The sequence below is a fragment of the Panthera tigris genome, chromosome D2 (genome assembly GCF_018350195.1).
Source record: "Panthera tigris isolate Pti1 chromosome D2, P.tigris_Pti1_mat1.1, whole genome shotgun sequence".
Lineage (NCBI taxonomy): Eukaryota > Metazoa > Chordata > Mammalia > Carnivora > Felidae > Panthera > Panthera tigris.
Window position 1 is genome coordinate 32,883,199 of NC_056670.1, and position 21,174 is coordinate 32,904,372.

General features: G+C 36.6%; 1 protein-coding gene across 9 annotated transcripts in view; it reads left to right on the top strand.

Moving 5' to 3' along the window:
* MCU (mitochondrial calcium uniporter) overlaps positions 1–21,174 on the top strand; it is a 205,605-nt gene that overhangs the window by 171,699 nt on the left and 12,732 nt on the right. For all 9 annotated transcript variants that reach the window (XM_042960467.1, XM_042960465.1, XM_042960468.1 and 6 more), the window contains 2 exons: positions 10,133–10,303; positions 11,504–11,608. In XM_042960467.1, coding sequence (XP_042816401.1) covers positions 10,133–10,303; positions 11,504–11,608 — 276 coding nt within the window. The remainder of the gene's footprint in view (positions 1–10,132; positions 10,304–11,503; positions 11,609–21,174) is intronic.

The following is a 21,174-nucleotide window of genomic DNA, read 5'->3' on the forward strand; positions in this document are numbered from 1 at the left end:
TGAAAAATGTCAGAGGTGGGTGGTTCAGGGAAGATTAATTCAATTTTAGGATATTTTTACTTTGAGATGTGCATATGGGAAATCCACATGTCCAGCAGACAGTTGAATATAGGTTTGGGACATCATCAACATTTAGAAGTTAGCTGGCAGTCGGGAAAGACATAAGATTGCCTAGAGAGTGTGTGGATTAAGAAGCACAGAGACCTAGGACAAAGCACGTAGAAACTTTCAAGGGATGAATACAAGAATAAGAGCCTATGAAGGAAAATGAGAAAGTGTAGACAGAAAGTTGCAAACAACCAGGAGAGTATGGAATCACAGAAACCAAAAGGAAAGCTTTTTATAAAGTGAAGGAGCAGGTTTGATGAAGTTTTGGGGTGATGGTGGGATTCATGAGGTCCGGAGCCAACAGCCAAGAAAGAATTCTTGAAGATGTCTTGGTACAAAAAGCTGATTTTATTAAAGCATGGGGACAGGACCTGTGGGCAGGAAGAGCTGCACTAGGGTCATGACGGTAACTCATTGTATACCCTCAGGTTGGGAGGAGTCTCTAATGTATTTTTGGAAGCAAGGTTTCCAGGACCTTGAGGGGCTAGCCGTTGCTACAGAAATGCCATTTATTACAGTTCAGTAAAACCTCAGTCATGAGACCCTTCAGATGTGTATCAGGGGGCCATAAGCTTGGAGTATGATTGCCAGCATATCTCTTGGGGCAGTTGAGATAGAGGAAGTATACTTACAGGATCCTGGAAGTTGCGATAATATTAAGCTAAGGTTCTCTTTTGCCCCTAGCAAAGTGTCATCATGGAGGCAGCTGAGTTCCTAGAGGGAGGTCACTTTGCTGGTTTCAAGGACTTGTCAATGGGCTGTAGGCAGTAAGGGAATTTAATTTTTCATTTGCCTTAGTTTCCCACATTACCATGGCAAGCACTTAAACCCCTTTCCTTTGTTCTTGGGTAGCCAGGAGTGTCCAAGAAGGAGTATCACACATATTCCACCATGGTGGGGTGGGAGTGGGGTGCCAGCCTGTATTTTGCCCTCAGCTTGCCCCACACTCCCTCATCAAGTTGACATCATTAGATTTTGCTAAAACAAGCAAGTTAAAGGCCAAAATTCCCACTGAATTTAGCAACCTAATATCATACATGACCTGGGAGAAAATGACTTTTTAGTCGAATGATGAGATCCAAAATCACTTAGGATTGGGTTGAACTGTATCAATTTAGGAATATCACTTAACCTTGCCAGACTTTATTGTTAGGTGCAAAAGAAGGACATTAGTAATGAAGTTTTGGGGTGATGGGGGGAGTGGTCTGGAGCCGACAGCCAAGAAAGAATTCTTGAGGATGTTTTTAGTGCAAAAAGGTGATTTTATTAAAGCACTAGGACAGGACCCCTGTGCAGAAAGAGGTGCCCTGAGGTTGTGATGGGTAACTAGTTATATACTATGAAGTTGGGGGGGGGGGGGTAAAGTCAAAAGGGAGGCCTCCAGAGGGACTTTGATATGCTAAACAATACCTGAGGCCTTGCTATTGTCAAGCTGAAGGTGTTTTTCCTCTAGTAAGGCATTAACATTAGGACGGTATGGGGTTCCTGTAGAAATGTTGTACTTTGTATTTACCTCAAGTATTTCTCAATGGGCTGCAAGTCATAAAGAAATTTAATTTTACTACCATTTCCTTCCTGCCTTTGTTCCCCAATCACTATGGAGGGGTGATGTTGGGTCTCTAGGAAACTGAGTCTACAGGTTTCTGGAAATTAGGCTATTGATTAGATTGCCTTTTTTTCCTTTTTTTTTTTTTTTGTAATTTACTAAGATATTTGTAAACTGATAGGAGACCCATGTCCTGTATGACTGTGATCTCTATCAGTTAACCAAGTTTCCTTTCCTTTGTTCTTGGGCAGTGCCTGAGGAATATCACACAAATGGGGCGGGGGGGGGGAGGTGGGGGTGCAGGGGTGGATGCTAGCCACCCTCAGGTGAGCACCCTCACCTGAGGGTGCTTGTTTCACCCTCAGCCTGTCTTATGCTCCCTCATTATTAGTCTGTATGATTTCTCTGTCTCTTCTAACACTAAAAGTCTGTGCTTATAGTTCACATTCTTGATTCAAAATAATACAGAAAGGGGGTAGAAATAAACAGACAAGATCATAAGCCACTGGAATCATCTATCGTACATAAAGTACAGCTCTAAGTATCTTTACAGAAAACACCCTATATGTGTTTTCTTATTGTACCAGTTCCCTTTCATAAGTCCTCAAGATATATACATTCATGTTCATGCATGAGATGATCTATTATGGATGAGATTTTACCCATTATTTTTGACAACAAATAAATTTCCTACTGTGAACTTAACTTTCCTACTTACCAATTGGCTAAAAAACAAGCACAAGCACTTATACTTTGCAACATTTTCTGTACCTGATGCCCCAAAGACCTTTTTTTTTTTTTTTTTAATGTATTCCTTCTTCAACCCCAAATGTCTGTTGTCCTTGCGCTTCTCTTTTTCGTCTGGAAAATCCTTTGCCCTTTTGTTTTTATGCCTAAATCTGTTGTCATGTTCTGTTTCTCAGTAATCATATTGGTTGACCCATAATTCCTGGGTTTCTTTGAAGTACACTGTGCTAGAAATACTTAGATTATTTCTTTTCTTATTGAAATGGAAATCAAAACAAAAGATTAAAAATAAACCCAACCAAACCACCTGGTGCAATTTACACTTAAAAAGAATATTTGTCTCTAGAGAATAATAGCTGACAACTGTCATTAGCTTGTAAATACCCATTGTGACTTTACTACCACCAGCAACTATTTTACATATTGTTAAACTTGAGGAACTTTGGCAATTGTTCTTTGGTTGCAAACCGAGAAATCTGACATTTACATTACAATCTAGTGTGTGGGAAAGCAGAAGACCTGGGGATACCTTTCAAAAGCAGTATTAAAATGAAGGTTTGTCAGTTCTGAAATGTGCTATTTCATGCAGAGTTTTTCAAAGCTTTCATATTTCACTCCTTTGAAAGGCCTCATGATCTTTAGTGTAAAAAGTTAAAGTGACTGAGAAAGACCTTAATTTTCTCTGTTGACTTTATCTCAGTTATTTTAAAACAGTAACCCCTAAGCACTTACCTGTGAAACTGATGTTTAGTGAAATCTTCCATGCTTTTGTGTTTAAGATTCACATCTTTTATTTAAATTTAACTCTGTCTGCTTCTTGAAATCTGTGGCTGAATAGTTTTTCACTATAGGAAAAAGATGATGGAGGGGAGGGAAACAGGTAAACAAGTTAGTCACTGAATTTTATGATGCCATCATCTTTATGGCCTATAGAAGAAGAGAGATACTCATGTAAATGGCTCTGACTTTAAAGAAAGACTGGATTGCTAAGGATTCTTTTAGAAATGAGAAAGAAAATTTTCAAATATCTTTAGACATTAAAAACTTGAGATAGTACATAATATGTACTAAGTTCATATTACTATTTTTGGCCTCTTCTTCCTTAGGAAATATAGATTACACTTTTGAAGAATTAAAGAAGTAGACATTTCTGTCTTTTAAATTTTTATGTAAATATTCAAATTATGTATCCACAAAGGATTAACTGCTATGGGAATTGCTGTCCTGCTGTCAACAACTAGAACAATGGACAAAATATGTAAAATAATTGTTTTTAGATATTGAACAATAAGGACAAGACTGATCTCTGAGAGAAGAAAAACAAGTTGGACTGACCCTATATCACCTCAGGTCACAACATGAGGCTTTCTAAATTCTGAATGACAAGAACAGGCTAGAATAACTTCCAATAACAATTACCAGAAACTGTAAAATGACTACTTCTTAGTGCTCATACAGGGCCAGAAATCATTTGACTTCCCTCCAGCCAGAGAAGAGACATCATTGAATATATGAACATTCATTGTAGACTCCCAGAAGAACATACCTTACAAGTAGAGCCAAATTGGCCATATAACAAAAGAATCTCTAGGTCTGTCCTAAGAACCTTTCTAAAAGACTTGAAAAGATCAATATAATATGCAGATAACTATACAACAGAATCCAGCACTCAGTAATGTAAAAGTCAACAATGTCTAACCTCATCAAAAATGACTAGGTAATGAAAAAGCAGGGGGAAAAAACAGAAGAAAAATTCGTCAACAGAAACAGATCTAGAAATGACAGAGATGGTGCAATTAACAGACAAGGATTTTAAAAGTTATTATAAATGTGATCATTATATTCAGGGAGGAAAAGGAAAGCAAGCATAATATGAGGAAGAATAGAAGATATAAAAGTAAACAGATGTAACTCCTAGAGATGAAAAAAATGTGAGATGCAAAGCAATATAGATGAAATTAACAGATTAGCCATTATAGAAGAAAATATCAGTGACACTGAAGTGTGTAGCAGTTAAAACTATCCAAAATGAAGGAGGAAAAAAAAAAAACCCTGAAATATATGAAGGGATCCTGAGTGCCCTGTGAGACTATATTGCATAGTCTAATATAGGTATAATTATAGGAATCCCAGAAGAAGAAGGGTAAGAGCCAGAAAAAATATTTGAGTAATGGCAAAAAAGTTTCCAAATTTGATTAAAACTATGAGCTCACAGATGTGAGAAATTTAGCAGCTCCCAAGCAGAATACTTACAAAACCATAGAATGGAAAATTATAATCAAACTGTTGAAAACCAACGATAAAGAGAAAATATTAAGAGCAGCCATTGGGCAAAAGACATATTATGTACAGAGGAACAAAGATAATAGTATACATTAACTTATAGTATATGCAAAGCAGAAGACATAAGTTCTTTAGAGTGCTAAAAGGAAAAAGAAATCTGTCTGCCTAGAATTTTTTACAAAGCAAAGTGTTCTTCAAAAATGAAGGCTGGGAGACCTGCGTGGCTCAGTTGGTTGAGCGTCCGACTTCAGCTCAGGTCATGCTCTCATGGTTCGTGGGTTTAAGCCCCACATCAGGCTCTGTGCAGACAGCTCAGAGCCTGGAGCCTGCTTCAGATTCTGTGTCTGTCTGTCTCTCTCTCTCTCTCTCTCTCTCTCTCTCTCTGCCCTTCCCCTGCTTGTGCTCTGTCTCAAAAATAAACATTTCTTTTTAATGAAGGTAAAATAAACTTTTTCAGAGCCCAAATGTCCGTCAATGGATGAATGGATAAAGAAGATGTGGTATATACACATATATACTGTATATGTATACACATATGTATACACATACATATATATACACATACATACATACACACCACATCTTCTGTATATATATATATATATACATACACATATACATACATACATATACACCACATCTTCTTTATCCATTCATCCATTGAGGGACATTTGGGCTCTGAAAAAGTTTATTTTATGTGTATGTATGTGTATACATATATATATATACATACACATATACATACATACACACCACATCTTCTGTATGTGTGTGTATATATATATATATTTCTGTATATGTGTATATATCTATACACATACATACACACACATACACAATGGAATATTACTCAGCAATCAAAAAGATTGTATATATACATATGTATGTATATGTGTATATATATTTGTATGTACATATACATACACATATACATACATGTACCACATCTTCTGTGTGTATATATATATTTCTGTATATGTGTGTGTGTGTGTGTATATGTGTATGTGTGTATATATATGTATATATACACACACACACATACACACATACACAATGGAGTATTACTCGGCAATCAAAAAATATGAAATCTTGCCGTTTGCAACTATGTGGATGGAACTGGAGGGTATTATGCTAAGTGGAATTAGTCAGAGGAAGAGAAAAATCATATGACTTCACTCATATGAGGACTTTAAGAGACAAAACAGATGAACATAAGGGAAGAGAAACAAAAATAATATAAAAACAGGGAGGGGGACAAAACATAAGAGATGCATAAGTATGGAAAACAAACAGAGAGTTACCGGAGGGGGTGTGGGAGGGGGGATGGGCTAAAAGGGTAAGGGGCACTAAGGAATCTACTCCTGAAATCATTGTTGCACTATATGCTAACTAATTTGGATGTAAATTTAAAAAAAATAAAAATAAAAAAGAATAATAATAAATCTACTGTGGATAATTGTCATAGTATAAATAAGACAATTTTATCAAAAATAATTGTATTTTCTTTTTTTTTTATTTAAATTTTTTTTTAACGTTTTTATTTATTTTTGAGACAGAGAGAGACAGAGCATGAACAGGGGAGGGTCAGAGAAGGGAGACACAGAATCTGAAACAGGCTCCAGGCTCTGAGCTGTCAGCACAGAGCCCGACGCGGGGCTCGAACTCACGGACCGCGAGATCGTGACCTGAGCCGAAGTCAGCCGCTTAACCGACTAAGCCACCCAGGCGCCCCAATAATTGTATTTTCTAAAACAAAGTAGTGAGAAGGGCAGATTGTTTTCTATTTTTGCAAATCTTTTTTATGTTTGTTTTAATAGAAGTCAGGTAGATTCTTGTATCTGATTCTGCATTCAATAGGTTATTTTGTTAGACGCATGTGTAGAAAATCTTATCAATTATTGACATGTAGTTGGAAAAATTAGTAATGACCTTTTCAAGTAATTGTAGATATTTTTCTTTGATTTTAACCAAAATTTTACTAGTGATAGCTCCCTAAGGTTGATTGCTGTATGGAATCTGAAATCATACCAATAAACTTTGGTACTCTTTTACATTATAAAAAAAATTTTTTTAAATAAGCTTTTTCAGACTTATCAAAGTTGGGAGAATATATTGTCAACACATCTGCCCAATAAGAAATGTTTAAGGAAGCTTTTCAGGCAAAAGGAAAATGATGCTAAATAGAAATTTAGATCTATACAAAATGAGGAACACCAGAGGGTAACTATAAGTGTAAATATGAAAAGTATTTCCTCATTTTAAGATTTATTTGGGGGGGAATAGATACAAACAAAGAGGGAGGGAGGCAAAGCACAAGAGACTCTTAAATACAGAGAACAAACTAAGGGTGGATGGGCATGTGGGGGAGAGGGAAAATGGGTGATGGGCATTGAGGAGGGCACTTGGGGTGAGCACTGGGTGTTATATGTAAGCCAATCTGACAATACATTATATTCATAAAAAATAAAAAGATTTCTTTAAAATGTAGTTAGTTGTTGAAGTAAAAATGATGTATGGTTTATAGCATGTGGTAATAAAATATATGAGGACAATAGCACAAAGCAAAGGGAGTGGAAGTGTATTGGTCTTGAGATACTCTACACTATACCTAAAGTGATGTATTATGTAAAGGTCAACTGTAATAGGTTAAAGATGTATATTGTAAACCCATTAGCAAGGTTCAGGAAGCCTAATAGTCCAAATCCAGGCTACTGCATATTTTTATAAATAAAGTTTATTGGAACACAGCCATGCTCATTTGTTTATCTACTGCCAGTGGCTGCTTCTGCCCCACAGTGCAGTCTGTAGTTGCAACAGAGATCTTTATGGTCCGTAAAGTCTAAAATATTTAATATCTAGCCTTTTACAGAAAAAGTTTGTCAACACCTACCGTAGGGAAACCCCTAGAAACATAAAAAGACATAGTCAATTAGCCAATATTACAGATTAAATGTAATCATAAAAATAGTTAACCTAGGGCACCTCAGTGGCTCAGTGGATTAAGCATCCGACTTTGGCTCAGGTCATGATCTCATGGTTCGTGAGTGTGAGCCCTGTGTCAGACTCTCTGCTGTCAGCACAAAGCCTGCTTCAGATCATCTGTCCCCCTCTCCCTTCACCTACCCCATTCACACACTCTCTCTCTCCCTCTCTCTCTCTCTCTCATGAAAATAAATAAACATTAAAAAATTAGTTTATCTACGGGCACCTGTGTAGCCCTATCAATTGAGCATCCAACTCAATTTTGGCTCAAGTCATGATCCCAGCATTCTAGGATCGAGCCCTGAGTCCGTCTCCATGCTGAGCCAGGAGCCTGCTTGGGATTCTCTCTTTCTCTCCCCCTCTGCGCCTCTCCCCTGCTAGTGCTCTCTCTCTTTAAAATAAAAAATATATGTAAATATTTTTTACAAAAGGGTACCTTATTAAAAAAATAGTTAATCTAAAAGAGAGCAAGAATAAAGAAAAAATAGAAGAAAGAACAGTTTGGGTCAATAAAGTAAGTAGCAAGACTTATACACAAGTATTTTTATATACATTTATAATTTATTAAATGTAAATAATACACACGCTTTAATTAAAAGGCTGAGATTGTCAGATTAGACAAAACAGCAAGACCCAACTATATGCTGTCTGTAGAAAACCCACTTTAAATGTAAAGACACAGATAGGTTATAAGGATGAGAAAAGGTATAGAACAAAGACATATATCTCCACAAAGACTTAAAAGTGGCTACTTTACTCATAGTGGCCAAAGACTGGAAAGCAGTCCAAATGTCAATCAGCAGGAAAATGCATAAATTATGGTGTATCCATACAGTGAAATATTAGCAATAAAAATAAACTACCAATGCATGCAACAATGTGGGTTAATCTCAAAATCACTATACTGAGAGAAGTCAGATACAAAAGAGTCTGTACTATATGATTCCAGTAATATAAAACTCCAGAAAAACTAAATATAATCTGTAGTGACAAAAATTGAATCAGTGGTTGCCTAAGGATTTACTGGGATGGGGAATAGGAGAATTTGGGGAAGTAATGAAAATGCTCTTTATCTTGATTATTGTGCCAAAGCTCATCAAATGTCCATTTAAAATAAAAGTATATTTTGGTATTTACAAACTCTGTTTCAGTCAGGGTTACTTTTAAAATTTAAGTACTGAAAGAATGTAGTGTGATGCTATTGTATATACTGCAAGCCTTGTAAGTGGCTAGAATAGGCAAGGAAATAAGATGTAAATAATGACAGCATTGCCAAGTGTGATGCGTTTGGCATCTCCAGAATATTAACCTAAAAACATTTCCTCTCAACTCTTCAATATTGAGGGGTATGAATGCTTAGCAACATTATAGAATGTATCTTTGGATTCTTTAAAAAAAGCTAATAAACATCATCAAGCAGTGTGCTAAGTGTTTTAAATGGTTTATTTTATTTATTCCTCACAACAATTCCATCAGTTAGGAATTAAATCCATGTTATACGTCAAGAAAGCAAGGCTCAGAGAAGTTATATAACATGCCCAAAGTTATAAAGCCAGGATTCCATCCCAGATTTGCCTCCAAAGCCTGTTTTTCTTCACAGGCTAGTGCTAACTTATCTTTAAATGCTTGGTTGCTTATGTAAAAAACTCTGTTTCAAAATTTATTTATTTATAAATTTCATTTGAAAATTATTTCAAAAGAGTTAGTCTGACATTTGTTTTAGTGACTACGACTCAGTAAATCAAGACTATTGATGAAAAAGATAAGGAAATGGGAATTCTTTTAGTTTTATAGCTTATGATAATGTTTCCTTTAATAACTTTTTGTTAGAAAATCCCAAATAGTTACGTTGCGGCTTCTAACTAGTCTCAGGACAATGTTTAAGAGAACATAAAAAGAATTGTTTTGTTTCTATCATAATAGGTTCATATTATGTAAGAGACTACTTACTTATCAAACACCTTGGATATAATAATTATACTATAAATATGAAGTGACTTTCCTTGAGTAAGAGTCTCACTTATTAGTGTATTTTCACATATTATTCTCCAGGGGTTCTTGAAAGCTGTGGCTCCTCAGAGCCACCTCCTAAAGGTTATGGAGTCTGGCCCAGCAATCTCTGGCTACTTAGTAAAATCTTCCTCAGTAGAACTAGAGTTTATATTTACCAGTACCAAAATCTTTACCTCAAATTCCTGGGAAAGCCTCTCCCTGACCTACTTAGAAGATAATCCTTTGCATGCTTTCTTTTCTCTGAACAGTGAATTGTGTGATCTATGTGATTGATCTTCCATAAACCAGTTCCCAGAATAACCTCCAACTAAAGCTAAAGGGCATATTCTTAAACCTTTGAAAACATTTTAAACCATGTTAATAATAATAGACCCTATGTAAGACTAGTAATATTGTAGCTTTAACTTATAATGAAATCTAATTATCGTATGATTATGGATCTTTTTCATTCAGATGTGACAGTGGTGTATCAAAATGGGTTACCTGTGATATCTGTGAGGCTACCATCCCGGCGTGAACGTTGCCAGTTCACACTCAAACCTATTTCAGACTCAGTCGGTGTGTTTTTACGACAACTTCAAGAAGAGGATCGGGGAATTGACAGAGTTGCAATCTACTCACCAGGTATAGTCACATTCATTATTAATTCTCACCCACCTGTCATTTCACCCCAGAACGCTTCTATACTCTACACACACACACACACACACACACACACACACACACACGTGTGTATGCACACACATACGCACACACATATACCACTGCAAAAGAATCCCATACTCTTAACTTTAGGACACAGTTTTTTGCTTAGCAAATGTCAGGAGAGACTGTGATTTCTGTCTCAGTTCTCAGAATATAATTGTTCAGTTTTAGGAACTGAATATACACAAAAAGTCTCATTCAGAAGCACCTCACATACAATGCCATGGGCAAAGAGGAGCAGTCAGTCACATTCTATGTTATTGAAACCTTTTATCATTACCTTAGGCATAAAATAAATTTTTCTAGTGGTTGAGCCCTCATCTCTGGAGATATGAAATAATAGGACTTCTTTTTAGATCTTGTTCCGTATTTCACATAGTTTGTAAAATAAAGACATATGTGATTGGAAAAGAATGTAAAATAAGGCACTAAAAAATTCCCATTTGACATGCATCTGTCCTATTTATTTAAGTGCCTTACATTTTTTCCCATTCTTTGAAAAATTTTAAACCTACAGAAAGCTTAAAAGACTATATTGGAAGTACCCATTTACCCTTGGATTTACCAGTTGTCAACAACTTGCCACATTTCTATGCTGTAAGTAGTTTAAATATACTTAATTTTCATCTTATCTAGTAATATAACTAGTAGACCAGTATGGTGTACTTTGCTAACATCTGTCCCTACCAAATTATTGGTGACGAATCAGTAATTATACTGAGAAGTACCATACATTAGAAAGCATTGTTTTTGTTTTTTTTTTTACTCCACCAACTTCCATCATGGATAGATATATGACATCCATGCTGCTCTCCCATGACCCGAGATTTCCAACTGACACCGATAGATCTATGTAATTATTTTACTTGTTGATAAAGTTTTGGCAGAAAAGTGTATTATTAAATCTTCATAGACTTGAGATCATGAAAGCAAAAAGCCTCAGATAATATAAGCTTTGTTTAGCATAGAATTTGGGGATGAGGCAAAAATGAACTAGAATTTAAAAGAGAAGATATAATTTTTAAAATTGATTTTGAGGATTGCTTTTTTCTGATCATTCTCAAACAATTTAGGGATATACGACGAGTTTAAATTTTCACATTTAAATTTTTTTTACAGATGGCGTTCGAGTTGCTGCCTCAACAGGAATAGACCTCCTACTCCTTGATGACTTTAAGCTGGTCATTAATGACTTAACATATCATGTACGACCGCCAAAGAGAGGTAAAAAGTAACCTTGATAAGATCAGAGAAATGTGGGAGGGCTTTTGGAAAGAACTTTATTCTTCCCTGGATGACCTTGAGAAGCAGACAATATTCAAAGAACACTGAAAAGTCTTACATCCAGGTAGACTCTGTTTCAGTTGAAGAGCTCATTGAGTGTCTCATGCTTGAATACCTGGCTAGTACAATGATGAAAACTTAGATTCTACCTAGACACCAGAATGCTTTATTATTGGATATAAATGCTTCACATAAATGAATGTTCCACATAAATGAATGTTCTGTGTAACTTAAGCTCCTTCCCTCCAAACAGGCTAAAAATCATATTATCTTAATAACATCACAGGGAAATCTTTTTAAAAATAAATTATGGACTTCCCTGTCCTCTTAACATTTATAACAGGAATGAATTAATCTTTTTTTTTTTTTTGGCTCAAGGTAAGCAGTGCGAAAGTCAATTATATTGTATCATAATAGTCCTTAGGAACTTCTGACACGTATATGCTTTCATATAAAAAGTGTGATATACAGGGATGCCTGGGTGGCTTAGTCAGTTAAGCGTCTGACTTCAGCTCAGGTCATGATCTCACGGTTGGTGGGTTTGAGCCCCACGTTGGGCTGTTTTGACAGCTCAGAGTCTGGAGCCTGCTTCGGATTCTGTATCTCCCTCTCTCTCTGTTCCTACCCGCCTCATGCTCTGCCTCTCTCTGTTTCTCAAAAATGAATAAACGTTAAAAAAAATTTAAATAAATAATCAAAAGTATGATACTTGCCTCAGGTGCAGATTTTAAGAGGGTGCCCCCGAAAAAAACCCTCAGTAATCAAGATAAATAATACTTTAATGAACTATTTTAAAAAACCAAAGTTAATGCCAAAATCCCATGATGAACAAAATATCAAAAATTTAAATAAAGCAGTCAGTATTACTGATTTTTCTTTTTATCCCAGGCTCCCAATATGGCTTCTGCACAGTACTGATGCTAAATAGGCCTCTAAAATAGCATTTGATATGTGTCTTTTTCTGTCACTTTTCTGTCTCTGCCCTTGATCTCTATTATCACTTACTGATGTTGTTAATGCCCCTTCCATTACCACCACCCTCTCCACCAGCCTTCTAGGGCATCCCTTCTTTGTAATTCTGCTTTTGAGAATTGTGTCTAATGTAGAAAATATTCTCAGTGAAAGCCTAAACATTGAATGCCTCCAAAATCTGGTCCACATCTACTTTAAAAGTTTTCCTCCAGGGGCGCCTGGGTGGCTCAGTTGGTTAAGTGTCTGACTTCGGCTTAGGTTATGATCTCACGGCTTGTGACTTTGAGCCCCGCATCGGGCTCTGTGCTGACAACTCAGAGCCTGGAGCCTCTTCAGATTCTGTGTCTTTCTCTCTCTTTCTCTCTCTTTCTCTCTCTTTCTCTCTCTTTCTCTCTCTCTCTCTCTCTCTCTCTCTACCCCTGCCCCACTCACACTCTGTCTCTCTCTCTCAAAAATAAACATTAAAAAAATTTTTTTTAAGTTTTCCTCTGTCTCTCTTAACATGTTACCTACTTTTCCTCCACCCTCTAATCCTTTGCTGTTTCCTGAACTGTGCCTTGTTTTTTGCCATCTCAGTGTTTACTTTCTCTACGGTGCCTTTTTTCTTTCTTCCTAACCTCCTATTTCCCCATGTCAAAATCATCAAGGTCAGCTCTTCCATGAAGGCTTTAATAATCCTATTCTTACTGTTCTTTATTTCTCTAAATCCCAGCCAACCAGGAGTGACTAATCTGTTGTCTGAACTCTTCTTTATTAATGCTCAGACAAAAGGACTGTGATTTTGTATCCTCCATTGACTCAGATAGTCATACTATGTTGAGTGAAATAAGTGAATCAAGTTGGTAGCATTTTGTTTGTTCAGAAGCCAGATTATTTTCTGTGTGCAAGCTAGTTGAAATGGAACTAGTTTAGAAAAAGTACAGTAAATACAGCAAGAGTGGGAACAGTTTCCTTTAAATAGTAAGACATTACTAAGCCAGTTATTACATTGGAATAATTGAACACATAGACTAGGGATTGTTAGCTATATACTAGCCAAGCTAATATGTTTTTCTTCTTTATTCCTTGATATTTGGACTAGAAGTTCCCCTTAAGATAACAGAGGTACATGGGGCACCTGGGTGGCTCAGTCGGTTGGGCAGCCGACTTTGGCTCAGGTCATGATCTCACAGTCCGTGAGTTCGAGCCCCGCGTCGGGCTCTGTGCTGACCGCTCAGAGCCTGGAGCCTGTTTCAGATTCTGTGTCTCCCTCTCTCTCTGACCCTCCCCCGTTCATGCTCTGTCTCTCTCTGTCTCAAAAATAAATAAACGTTAAAAATAAATAAATAAATAAATAAAAAGATAACAGAGGTACAGGCTTATTTTACTCAGTTTTTGTTGTTCTTTAAATTTGCTCTTTCTTTTCCAGCCTTATTAGCATAAAATTGACATACAGCATTGTAAGTTTAAGGAGTACAGTGTAATGAACTGATACACTTTAATGTTACAAAATGATTACCACAATAGGATTAGTTAACACCTCCATCACCTCACATAATTACGTGTGTGTGTGTGTGTGTGTGTGTGCGCGCACGTGTGGTAATAACACTTAAGGTCTGCTTTCTCAGCAAATTTCAAGTATACAATATAATATCGTTAACTATAGTCACCATGCTATACAACAGATCCCCAAAATTTACTCATCTTACAATTGGAATTTTGGTACCCTTTGACTGATGTAGAATACTGTATGATCCAGCAATCCCACTTTTGGGTATATAACCAAAGGAAATGAAATCAGGATCTTAAAGAGGTATCTGCACTCCCATGTTCACTGCAGCATTATTCACGTTAGTGAAGATGTGGAAACAACCTGATTGTCCACAGATGAATGATTAAAAAGATGTGGTTTATACATATAATGGAATATTATTTAGCTCTGAAAAAGAAGGAAACAACTTGGATAGGTCTTGAGAGCATTATAGTGAGGAGAATTTGGTGTATGTGAGAGCTCATTCTATTTAGATTTTCTATTTTGTATTAGTAAAAATTTTAAAGTTGACTAATATATCCTTATGTAAATTATAATAAGCAGAAAAATAAGCTTCCATATATTATGTTGTCAAAAACTAGAGACTTTTAATCAATGACTAATTGTAACCATCTTGTCTAATGCTGTTTTTAAAGCAGAAATGAGGGGAGCCTGAGTGGCTTAGTTGGTTAAGCATCTGACTCTTGATCCCAGCTCAGGTCATGATCTCACATTCATGAGATCAAGCCCCATATCAGGCTCTGCACTGGCAGCACAGAGCCTCCTTGGGATTCTCTCTCTTCCCTTCTCTCTATGTCCCTCCCCTGCTCACATCCATTCTCTCTCTCTCTCTCTCTCTCTCTCTCTCTCAAAATAAATAAACTTAAAAAAAATAAAGCGGAAATGAATGTTTACAGTGTTTTAGATCAGGCTATTCCCAAGTTGAATAAGGGAAAGTAAAGGTAGAAACTGAAAGGGGAAGAAATTATAGTTGATTCTCTGGGAATCAATTCAGCAGTCTGCCCAGCTTCCTTAGATGTCAGTTAGAAAATGAAGTTTGCAAGGGTCAAAAGTCTATGATTCATGGAATAATTGTAAATTGAAGTGAAATTCCGTAAGCTCAATAGCGGCACTGGTGTAGAATTTTAAAAGATCTTTTCAACATTTAAAATATTTTCATACATCAAAGCTCTCTCACCACTGTTCTTAGCCAATGAGAGATTTTGCCATTAGATACCATTTCACACAGAAGCTTGAATAATACTGTTTTAAGTCCATAAACTCTTTCCTCAAACTTTTGAAACATAGTAAAAATCAAAAACACAATAAGCAAGTGTTGGCAGGTTGTAGAGAAAAAGGAGCCCTCCTGCACTGTTGGTGGAAATGCAAACTGGAGCAGCCACTATGGAAAACAGTATAGAAGTTCCTCAGAATGTTTAAAATAGAAGTACTCTATGATCCAGTAATTGAGCTACTGGGTGTTTACCCAAAAAATACAAAAGCACTAATTCAAAGGGATATATGCACCCATATGTTTATAGCAGCATTTTATACAATGGCCAAACTATGGAAGCAGCCCAAGTGTCCATCGATAGATGAATGGATAAAAAAGATGTATATATGTATGTATGTATATGTGTGTGTGTGTATATATATACATGCACACATGCACTAGAATATTATTCAGCCATAAAAAAAGAATGAAATCTTGCCGTTTGCAATGACGCAGATGGAGCTAGAGAGTATTGCTAAGTGAAATAAGTCAGAGAAAGACACATACCATATGATATCACTTGTATGTGGAATTTAAGAAACAAGACAAAAAAGAGAGACAAACCAGGAAAAAGACTCTTAACTATGGAGAACAAATTGATGGTTACCAGAGGGAGAGGTAGAGGGATGGGTTAAATAGATGTTGGAGATTAAGGAGGACACTTGTGATGAGGACCGAGTGATATATGGAATTGTCGAATCACTATATTGTACGCCTGAAACAAATATAATACTATATGTTAACTATATTAGAGTTAAAATTTTTAAAAAGATCTTAAGAAAACATCGTAAAGAAAGTCATTTGTTTCTTTTGATGATATATAAAATAGGTTTTAATTTTGTTTCTGCCGTATAATCTTCTCTCCCTGTCTGAAGAAGATATTGCTGGCATCTAAGTCACCACTAGTTTTCAGCTACATCAAGTAGGAGAGCAGTTTGAATTTCTGTATTCGAGAAGGTTGGCAGTCATCCCCATGAGACAATCCTCTTCCCCATGTCGGAACCCTTTTTATTAAAAAGGCTAAACAGAAAAGAAATTGCAAGTACTAGGGCTTAGGTGTCAGACGATGAGGAGCACTAGGATTTTATAAACACAGGGAGCAGATGGAACAGATCTAATAACAGTTGAAAGAAGGAATGAAGGAAAACTTTTCCAGGACAGTTTTTTAAGTGTTAAAACAATTTTTGCTACTCACCCCTCACCCCTGTAACTTTCACATTCCTCTCCTATTTTTCTTTTCCCTGTTGACGGATAGCACTTTAGAACTAAAAATGCTGTATGAATGCTGTGTATCAGTAAACCTGAACTTCACACACTTCCATCAGGCAGTGAGGATAGGGGGCTTAATTGATAGAGGATCTAATAAAGGCCCACTTAATGTGTATGTGGGGTCGACAGTCTGTAAGTATTACGGATACTTAAGTGTTGAACCTAACCCCAAATGAGAAAGGGAAGAGGCAGAAAAAAGCTGAGACGGAACCAAGGGGGCAGGTCATGGCAGTAAGGCTCACTGCAGGCTCCATTGCATTCTCTTGGTTAGCATAGCTGTGTATGGCTGGATCGCCCTCTGTCCACTGCAGGATGAGAAAAAGGATCTGTTTTAGCAATTAAATGATTTTAAAACCTAATCTAAATCTGGAATGGAGGGAGGAATATGGAAAGGGAGCACAAAAGGCCTTTTATCTCAGTCCATGTTGAAGTAGTAATTAACTACCTTCCACTTAATACTGGGAAGGAAGAGAATATAATCTAAATCACTGGTTGTTGAACGTTGTGCTAAGGAGAATCATTTTGATTGGCACCACTAAGCCCTTTTCCCCATTTATCCTTCCAAAGGATATTGGAAACCTTGCTTCTCTCTTAATGATGTAAATAATTTGAGGGAAATGGTTGAGCAGGCAAACCAAATACAAACAATAACAAATACCTGACCAGAGACTAAAATAGCCAAAGTCCTTCTTAAACCATTCTAGTAGCTAAAAAGACTTTTAATCCTCAGTAATTTGCACATCTCCTTGCCTTTCTGTGCCTTAATTTCCTGGCACGGATGACATGTGCAGAAACATTAATAAACACCTCATTGCATTTTTAGTGAAGGATACACACATCATCCAAAAGTGGTATTGTTTAGCCATTAGCAGATTTATCTGCTCTCTTCTTATAATTTCATCTCCAAATATGTGGGCAAAGTTTTCAGGGTCAAAGGTTTGGGATTGATGTTTTCCTCCACCATGATAATACCTTGGAACCATATTCTTCCCGACAAGAAAATCTAACAAAGCCAAATCTCTTGAGTTTATTGGGGCTTTAGTGATGCCTGATCTGAGTTGGTACACACACACACACACACACACACACACACACACACACAGGAATATTAGCCATAAAAAATGAAATCTTGCCATTTTTAACCACATGTATGGAGCTAGAGAATATTATGTTAAGTGAAATAAGTCAGAGAAAGACAAATACTATATGATATCACTCGTATATGGAATTTAAGAAACAAAACAAATGAGCAAAGGAGGAAAAAAAGTGAGAAAAGAGAAGGAGGCAAACCATGAAACAGACTGACGGTTAGAAAACAAACTGATGGTTACCAGAAGGGAGGGGGTGTGGGGGGATGGGTTAAACAGGTGATGGAGATTAAGGAGTGCACTTGTTGTGATGAGCAGGGAGTAATGTATGGAATTGTTGAATCACTATATTGTACTCTTGAAACTAATACTGTATGTTAAGTAACTGGAATTTAAATAAAAACTTCAATGGAAAAAAAGCAAGAGTGAAAATGGGAGCTTGGAAGATCAGAGAAAAGTCACTAATTTTAAAGTGATGGCACAGGGAGATTAATCAAAGCTTGCCAAGGAACCTGAAAATTCAAATGTGTCTAACTATTAGGATCGGCTGCAAAGGAGGACTGATAGAGAAATCATAAGACAGTGCTGGCAGATGCATACATTATCTGTGATAATGTAAATGTTCCATTTCTTCACTGTCCAGTATGGTAGCCATTAGTCACAGGTGGTTATTGAACCCTTGAAATGTGGCTAGTGTGACTGAAGAACTGAATTTTAAATTTTATTTTATTTTAATTAAATTTAAATAGCTATATGTGACTCATGGTTACTCTTTTGGACAGCAGAGCTCTAGAAGCCTGCATCTGGTTGTGGGCCTGGATGTGCCATTCATCAACAGAGGTGGCAGTTGAGAAAAAAGAGCTAGATGCAGAGAATGGGAAAACAAGCACAAGCTAGCATCTCTAGGCACCTGCATCTGTCTCTCACTACTACCCACTACAGCCTTCAGAGCATAATGGCTTCTGCCTCACTTCCGCCTTCCAAAATCTTACTTGAATTTCTCATTTGGTTAATGCTAACTCTGAACCATACATACAGGGATGGGTATTTTCGAAAACATAATTCCAGTTTAGCTAGATTGGCAAGGTATAAAACCACCAAACTGCTTTTCTCATCTAATGGTGTTTTCTGAAAATCTTACTATACCAGTACATAAAAAATTCCTCATTCTTTTTCACATTGTATTGCACTTGTATTGCATTGTATGAATGTATATCATCATTTACTTAACTGCTTATTTTATAACTTATTGATGGACTTTTATGTAGTTTTCATCTTTTGCTGTAGTATATATTATAGCATCAAATAATCCTGAATGCGTCACTTAGGAAGTCTCTGAGTGTATATATAAGAAAAATACTCAGAAGTGGAAGACTATGTCAAAGAATATGTGGATCAAAAAGTTAGATTTTGAAGAAGAAAAAGAAATATTTAAAGTAATGAAAGACAATCAAAAGAGAAATATTTTTATAACCTTGAAATGAGAAAAAGCTTTCTAACTATAACATAAAACCCAGAAGCCATAAAAGAAAAGACTGATACAAAAAATAAATTTTCTACACAGCAGAGGCCATAATAGAAATATTAATTTTTAAACTAACAGGTTTTCAATGAATGATATTCTAATAGAGACTTGCTTTTTTGTAAAACAATTTCCAAGCCTGATTTCCAATTTTATGGATTTTCAGGTTATGATTGTCTCTATATGTTTGATCGTTAACATGTCCATGCTCCATTAGGAAAAGGAAGAGAAGAGATTCTGTTTAGTTTTGCTTACTTGCTTCCTTTCCTTTTTTCTTCCTCCCCTCCCTTTTTCCCTTCCTCCCTCCCTCCCTCCCTTCCTTCCTTCCTTGGACTTCTAAGCAAATACATTACTGTTGTAGATTCGGGGTCTGGAGTTCTCTCTTGTCCAGGAAGAGAGCGGATGCAGAATTAAAATGTGAAAGAGGCTAATGTCCAGGAAGAGACGAGAGCCCCGAATAAAGGTCCTTGCTCCATTTTTATTAGGATCAGAAAGCTTACAAGCATGATGGATATGCACAAAGAGACAATGAAACTGTGAACATTAACTCCTGTGTGTGAGAGAAAGAGGGTTTTGAAGATATGCAGTGTTAGGGGTTTGGGTCAATACAAAACAAAATCCCAGCACCAGGCAGATGGTTGTTTAGGCAGGCATAAGGTGCAGCCTGTCTATCTTAGCTTGCCTAGGGCATAAGACAGGTAGAGCTTACTACCTCGGGGTCAACAAGGCACCTTTCTTTTGTTAATTAGCTCCATTATCTCAGCTCTGGGCAAAAACTTCACCCTGCTGCTGTCTAGCCTATTTACCTCTTTACCCATTCTGGTCCTTCCCTCCTGTGAAAGCAGCTTTCTGCTATCCTACTAAGTTGCCGGAGGGGGGTGGGGGTGGGGCTCCCACCCTGATTACCTAGCTTTGATTACCTGATTACCTGATTTTGGATGCTTTCATCCTAAGCCTTGTTAACCCATCATTGCAAGCTCAGGGAATTCCTAAACTTATTCCCCACATAATACTTAAAGTATTGAAAGTTAAAATGGGAAAAGAAAGAGCGTCAAATAGGAAAGCCAATGGACTACCCTTCAGATCTTTGTCCACTCCCTACTAGTTCTGCAATTTCATATATATTATTATTAGACCTCATTAAGGAGAACAGCCACCTCACATTTTATTTTTTTTCCCTCTGTAGTGACTAGATCAGTAACTTACACAAAAACATTTGTTAATCTTATCTTTGGAGTTCAGGTTCCTCATTTATAAATTTTGGGCACCAAGTTTACTCCTGTTATTGTGAGAATAATATGAGATATATGTGAAAAGATTTCAACAACCATAGATAATTGATCACTACTTAAGGAATTGTCTTTTGAAAGGGGACCACACTTTCAGGAGAAATATTATTATATGGTGGAAACATTATAACTCAGTTCCAGTTATGGAGTCAGGAGACATCCTACCACTTCACTGTGATATTCCAAACAAGTTACTGCCTTCTAGAGTACAGCTTCCTCTTCTGGTAACTTTGGAAAGTATAAAGCCACATGCAAACATGAGCTACAACTTCAATGCAAAGAAAACCTTGTTGACATAGATGACTTCTAGAAGTCAAAGTGCTCTTGCTTTTGTCTGTTCCCATTAATTCAGCACGCATTTACCGAAGTTTCAAGAAACTGTGCTAGGTACTATATCCCATTTTACTGTATCAGCTCTTCTGTAATCCAACTTGCTGTCCTTATTTGAATTTTTCATTGATTGAATTTTTTGATAACTGTACTCACGGACATCCTTGAAAAAAGTTTAAATACACAGCTAATTTTGACTGTGGTTTATTTTGAATTAGAAGAGGGCTGACCTTATGGCTATACCTAACAAAAT